The 6,217-nt window shown below is 31.6% G+C and overlaps 1 protein-coding gene across 1 annotated transcript; it reads left to right on the top strand.

Annotated features, from left to right (window-relative positions):
- Nucleotides 1-3,572: 3,572 nt before the first annotated feature.
- LOC127120186 (GATA transcription factor 5) lies at nucleotides 3,573-5,323 on the top strand. The gene is made up of 3 exons (XM_051050592.1): nucleotides 3,573-3,816; nucleotides 3,921-4,232; nucleotides 4,371-5,323. The coding sequence occupies exons 1-3, from the start codon at nucleotides 3,607-3,609 to the stop codon at nucleotides 5,073-5,075; spliced, it is 1,227 nt and encodes a 408-aa protein (XP_050906549.1). The 5' UTR covers nucleotides 3,573-3,606; the 3' UTR covers nucleotides 5,076-5,323.
- The last annotated feature ends 894 nt before the right edge of the window (nucleotides 5,324-6,217 follow it).

Genomic DNA, 6,217 nt, shown 5'->3' with positions numbered 1-6,217 from the left:
GCATGTGACAATTGGAGGGAAAAATAGGAAAAGCTCCTTTGAGCGACTATCAACTGTTGGATGGGAAATGAATGATACTGTGTATTATCCTTTCACCCATAAATTCAGTGACAAGTGTGATGTATAGTACTGTCCTTGCCCATGAAATCAGGTAGTGGAAATGTTGTTCGATGTATACCATGTACTATTTGATCACGTTACCATTTTAATTTTATCTTCAAATTTATTGACTTCTGATGAAAGTTAATTGAAGCATGAAATGAATAAATAGAGAGTTGGATTCATAAACTTCAGAATCTTGGGTCAGAACCTTGACAACATTAGTAGTCTAGCTTGAGGTCTTCACTATCTTCAGAATCTTCAGAGTCTTCAGAATCCTCAGTCAGAACCTTGCTAACTTCAATTGTTTGACTTGAGATCTTCATAATCTTCAGCTTCATAACACAACTTCAGAAGCTTGCCATTCTTCAAAAGTTTTGGTTATCAGAGCCTCGTCCAGAAGCACGAACTGAGAGAACGTTACAACACCAACATATTGTCTCCTCAGAAGCTTCTAATAAGTGAAACAACTTAGAAGCAGAAAGAACATTGCAACAATAACAATGACGTCTTTTAGAACTTCTAATACCTTGCGCAGAAAGCGGATTTAGAGACACATAGTTCAGAAACTGATGATGTTGCACATCATATAGTCAGAATCAGATTTGGTTGTTAAAGCTACACAATAATAAACCATTAGGGGTACCAAAATTATTCTCACACAAATACAATATTGTTATCATCAAAACTCAAGGTATAAATGCATAACCAAATCTTGTTCTAACAATTATAAGTTTTTGATTTTTTCATAACTCAATAATAAACAATTTAAATTTTGTGCTCATGTTGTTAAAAATATAAAATGATATAATATATTTTAATTGATTGATTTGTTTTAACTAGAACGACGGGTAACGGTACGATTATGAGTATTTAAGTATCCATAGAGTACGTATACAATTATAAAGTTGGTGCCCACGCAAGTATGAAATCGAATCTAGAGATTTTTTTAAATCACATATATGTGAACGAATATTATAGTATCTTACTCAAACTCTGCACATTACCATCCATACTTATAATTACACAATATATTATTTTAAATTTATTTAAAAATGCAATTTTATGTATATTGTCTTTTAGATATAATATAAAATTGTAAGATATAATTTATATTTATCCATCAAATTATAAATTTACTTTGATAATTATAAATTTATTTTATAATAATGTATGAATGATTAAATAAAAATTATGTTGTTTTTTATGTGTGTATACATGTCTAAATAATTTTTTTATAAAAAGTTGAACCAACCTAACCAATTTTAAAACACATTGATTTGATTTAATTTAATTTAATTTAATTTTTAGAAATCAACCAAATCAAAGTGAATTAGATGATTTTTTTTATTTGGATGACCTCCAACGTCAAAACCGTCCAATCATAAAGTGAACACCTTTAAATGAGATAATATTTTGCTATTTTATTCTCAAATAAAATTTGTATGTCCCTCAAGTCTACATAAGAGATAACAATTGATAAATTAGTTGTTTTTGGTTTTTTAGTAAAAATTATCTTATTGAACTTTTTCACTTATTTTTTTTTTGATTTTTGGTAATATATCCATTTTCTTTAAAAAATGAAGAATTTCCTTATATATATATATATATATATATATATATATATATATATATATATATATATATATATATATATATATTATATATATATATATATATATATATATATATATATATACTACTCCGGCCGGATTTATAAGCAAAAAAGATAAGTTTAACGCTTCTAGTAACAATAAAGTAATTAATGCAATGATACTTTTGGAATAAAGACATTAAATGCACCTAAATTTGTCGACATTCGCTTATATTTAAGGCCAAAAAAATTAAAAACTTTTGCTTATAAATAAGACCGGAGGGAGTATATTTTATAATAACTATTTAATTAATGTTATCAATTCAAAAAACATGGTCATTTATATCATTAATTTAGTATAAAATATATTAATAGACATTTCTTTAAAAAAATGAAGTGGATCTCAATCCATATCAAACATAATCTTCTTTTATTTAAGTTTATTTGATTTATTTTTTCTTGAATTTTGATCTATCATAAATGTATGTACATTTTTTTTTACTCATGCATTATTTGGTTTGCGAACTGAAGCAATGGTTGTGTGTTTTGCCAGTGTGATGTTTGCGTGCTTTGGTGGTGTGATGTTTGGGTGTAGGTGATTTGGTAGTATTGTGGGGTTTTGTTGGGTGTAGGGATGTGCCACAAGGATTGACGTCTTTGTATGTGATATAAAGGATGCACCATAGGTAGTGGCACCGACAAACATTTGTTCTATGCGGTATTTCACCTATTTAAGTGTGTTCGTCTTCTCATCTGCACCAAATTATACCATTGACTCCCAAAACCAAGTTGGTTCGCCACTTATCCGCACCATTGAACACCAAAACAAATGTATCAGTTCTTCTAATTTTTTCAGTGTCTTCAATCTCTCTGTCTAACCAACAAATCAAGCTACTCACAAGATACTCGAAAGTTTGAGTTTTTCAAAGCTGAATCTTCATCGGAGATTTGAGAATCGAATAATAAACATAGACATCTCTTTTAATAATCATGTTACAAATTTAGAAGAAAAATTTAAGAATAAAATGAAAAGATATGTAAAAAATGGTGGAAAATGAAGATTTATTTATGAAAAAACACATTACACTGTGGCACTAAGGGGAGTGACGTCTCCTCTTGGCCAATAATGCATGTGTCATTCCTATTGACGTATTGGTAGTGCATGCATCAGAGGTGGTGACACTTATATGTAAATATTAAGTATATGCGACAATAACAATGACACATGCATCTTGTTTGATACAATTTTTTTAAATTTAAAATATAAGTATTTTAATTAATAATAGAGAATATTGATTATTTGAATATTTAAATTAAAAATGTTATTTATTTTAAAGAATAAATTTCCTAATTTTGTATAGTAAAACTAATTAGAAAAGAGAGAGCGGGAAAAGTAAAGGATAGGATAGTAGTGAAGAAGCAAATCCAAAATGAGCGGCGAACAACACAGTGGGCAACAACAAGACATAAAAGGTAATTTAGCGAAACATTTATCCTAATCTTCCAGTTTTCAAATCCTAAAGAAGAAAAGAAAAAGTTAAAAAAGAGAACATCAATTTTCTTTTATTATTATTTTAAATAAAATATCGTAGTTTCCTAGGTCTCACCAATTTTGGTTTTTCCAGTAACAAAAGATAACATACACAGTGAATAAGACACACAGAGCACCACCCTATCTTGTAACATAAATAAAACCAAACACTTTTAAAATCGTAGATACGGTCGTAAGTACTTAGTACGATTCGTCTATTCCTACAAAAAAAAACATAATAAGGAATCCTCGTTCGAAATTTCAGGTTTATGTTTTTTAATTTTTCATTAAATTTATGAGCCTCTACCGTTATGTATCATAAACATAGTAAAAACGTATATTTGAAATGTTACATTTACATTATTACATTACATAGTACTTTATGTTAGAGAGAGAAAGAAAAGGGTATATTAGAGAGAGAAAGAAACAGACACTTTATAGTAATAATAAATCCCTTGACGTTTTCACCCCTTATTCAATGCTTTACCAAACTCCCTATCCTCTTCTCTTTCAATTTCATCCTTTACCTTCTTCTTCTTCTTCTTCCACCATTCCCCAAGTTCATCTCTTTTCTCATCTACCTCCTCAACAGGTACTGTTATTTATTTATTAGTAACATGTAATTATCTCAATTTTGTAAAAAAGAAGATTTGTTTTTTTAACATTCATTGTTGTTGTTTGTGTTGTTATTTATAGGTTGAGAAAACAGAAATGGAGTGCGTTGGAACAGCCTTGAAAACAAGTTTAAGGAAAGACATGGTACCTCAAACAATTGTCGACGAGGTTACAGGACTTAATGGACCAAATGGAACAACCTCGGACGATTTTTTCGTTGACGACCTCCTTGATTTCTCTCACGTTGACGATGAAGAACAACAAAACGAGGAAGAACAACAAGACTATGTTTGTGTCACTCTCAAACAGAGCAATGAAATTTCTAACCTTGACAACAGTTTCTCTCTCCAACAAGATTACGGTTCTTTGCCCACCAGCGACCTTAACGTTCCGGTGCATTTTGTTATTTTTTTTTTAAAATTTTAGTTTCCGACAGTTTTATAAACCTTAAAAAAATCGAAACTAAGTTGTTTAGTTCTTTATGTAATTATGTTGGGTTTTGTTGACGAAAGTTTCAATTTTTAATTACAGAGTGATGATGTTGCGGACTTGGAATGGCTTTCTCATTTTGTTGAAGATTCTGATTCCTTCTCGGAATTCTCTGCTGCTATGCCGGTTGTAACTTTAACAACAACAACGGAGAAAAAACCGATGGTTCTTCCTGAGCCGAAGCTGGAGAAGAAAAACCCGGTTTTTACTTTCAAAACTCCGGTTCAGACCAAAGCTAGAAGCAAAAGAACAAGAACCGGTGTTCGGGTTTGGCCATTCGGGTCAACTTCTTTAACGGATTCTTCTACAAGCTCAACTTCATCTTCAACCTCTTCCTCTCCTACTAGCCCCTTGTTGATTTACACCAACTTACCACAGAGTTTTGACTCGGTTCCGGCGAGGAAACCGAAGAAAATGACATGTTTCAATGGTTCGGGTCACGGTGCGTTGGCTCTGGCGCCGCGACGGTGCAGTCATTGCGGTGTTCAGAAGACACCTCAGTGGAGAACTGGACCACTTGGAGCAAAAACGCTTTGCAATGCATGTGGGGTCCGTTATAAATCGGGTCGGTTATTACCCGAATATCGACCCGCTTGTAGCCCTACATTTTCAAGTGAATTGCACTCCAACCACCACCGGAAGGTACTTGAAATGCGGCGGAAGAAGGAGGTTGTTGGTGGTGTTGAAGTTGAAATTGAAATTGAAGCCAAAACCGAAACCGGTTTGTACTTCTCCGGTTGTTCCTAGTTTTTGATTTATTATTTTTTATATTTAATTTAATTAATTTCCTTTTTTATTAAAAAAGAAAGAGGAAGAAAACAGAACTAGACAGAGAAAGTAGTGTAGATTTTAGACCCGGTTCAATCGGACCCGAGTTAGTGTACACATTTTTTTCTTCCTTGTATTGAGTGCGTTAGGTTTAATTAGGCTTTTGTAACTGTTTAGGAGTCTTCAAAATTTCATATAATCCATTATGCTTATTCAATTCCGTTTAACTTTTTTTTCTCTAAAGTTTTTTTTTTTAAATTTGAAAACTATTTACGTTTCAAAACAAATGATGAGGTGTGGCCGTTGAAAAGCATGAATTTCATGAACAAGACAACACAAAGAGAAGTAATGTTAGACAAAGCAAAATAAATTTAAACTTTGGGAAATTGAAGAATTTGGAAGCTATATCAACCAAATCGAACGGTCCACAAAATTTCAAAGTTATGTGTTAAGATAAATTTGTTGATGGGTATGGAGGGAAAATTACATAGCAAAAGAAGACATTCTCACCTGCAACTGAACCCACACGGCAATGTTATCGATGTTACCAAACACAAGAATTTATACACCACATCGACTTTTCTTTTTCATAAAGTTTGAACAAAGTGACACAATATTCAAATGTTTTCAAAATCCAACACTCAAACACTACGAGTACAGTTGCTTGGAGCACTATACACGTGCATTACTACAATAAGATGTTTTGACATAGTGTGATGTTTTTGGAGGGTCTTATGTTGTTTTCAAATTACTGTATTGGGTTTAAGTTGAGAGTGATGAAAGAGAATCGGTTAATTTGGAATGGTATCTATATTAGTTAGGTTTTGCTTTAGTAGGTGATCTTTCAAATTATAATATTGAATGCAACGAACAGCACGGTTATGGTGAATAAAGTTCCCACCTCACATTTTGATTCATACCTTTATGAGAGTGATGCCGCAGCACATCCTAGGATGGGATAATTTATTAGGGTACATGTGAGGCTCATACAATTTCACTTGATTTTTTAATCATGTTAACAACTTTGTCAATAGTTGAATTCTGTTAGAGATTATGAAAGATTACATTTAGTGGAGTCTCTCGTCTTTCAATCACATTTTTCTTTATCTTATAAAAGTTGA

The sequence above is a fragment of the Lathyrus oleraceus genome, chromosome 2 (genome assembly GCF_024323335.1).
Source record: "Lathyrus oleraceus cultivar Zhongwan6 chromosome 2, CAAS_Psat_ZW6_1.0, whole genome shotgun sequence".
Taxonomy (NCBI): domain Eukaryota; kingdom Viridiplantae; phylum Streptophyta; class Magnoliopsida; order Fabales; family Fabaceae; genus Lathyrus; species Lathyrus oleraceus.
Note: the sequence above shows the minus strand (reverse complement) of the source record. Positions and strands in the feature narration are given on the sequence as shown.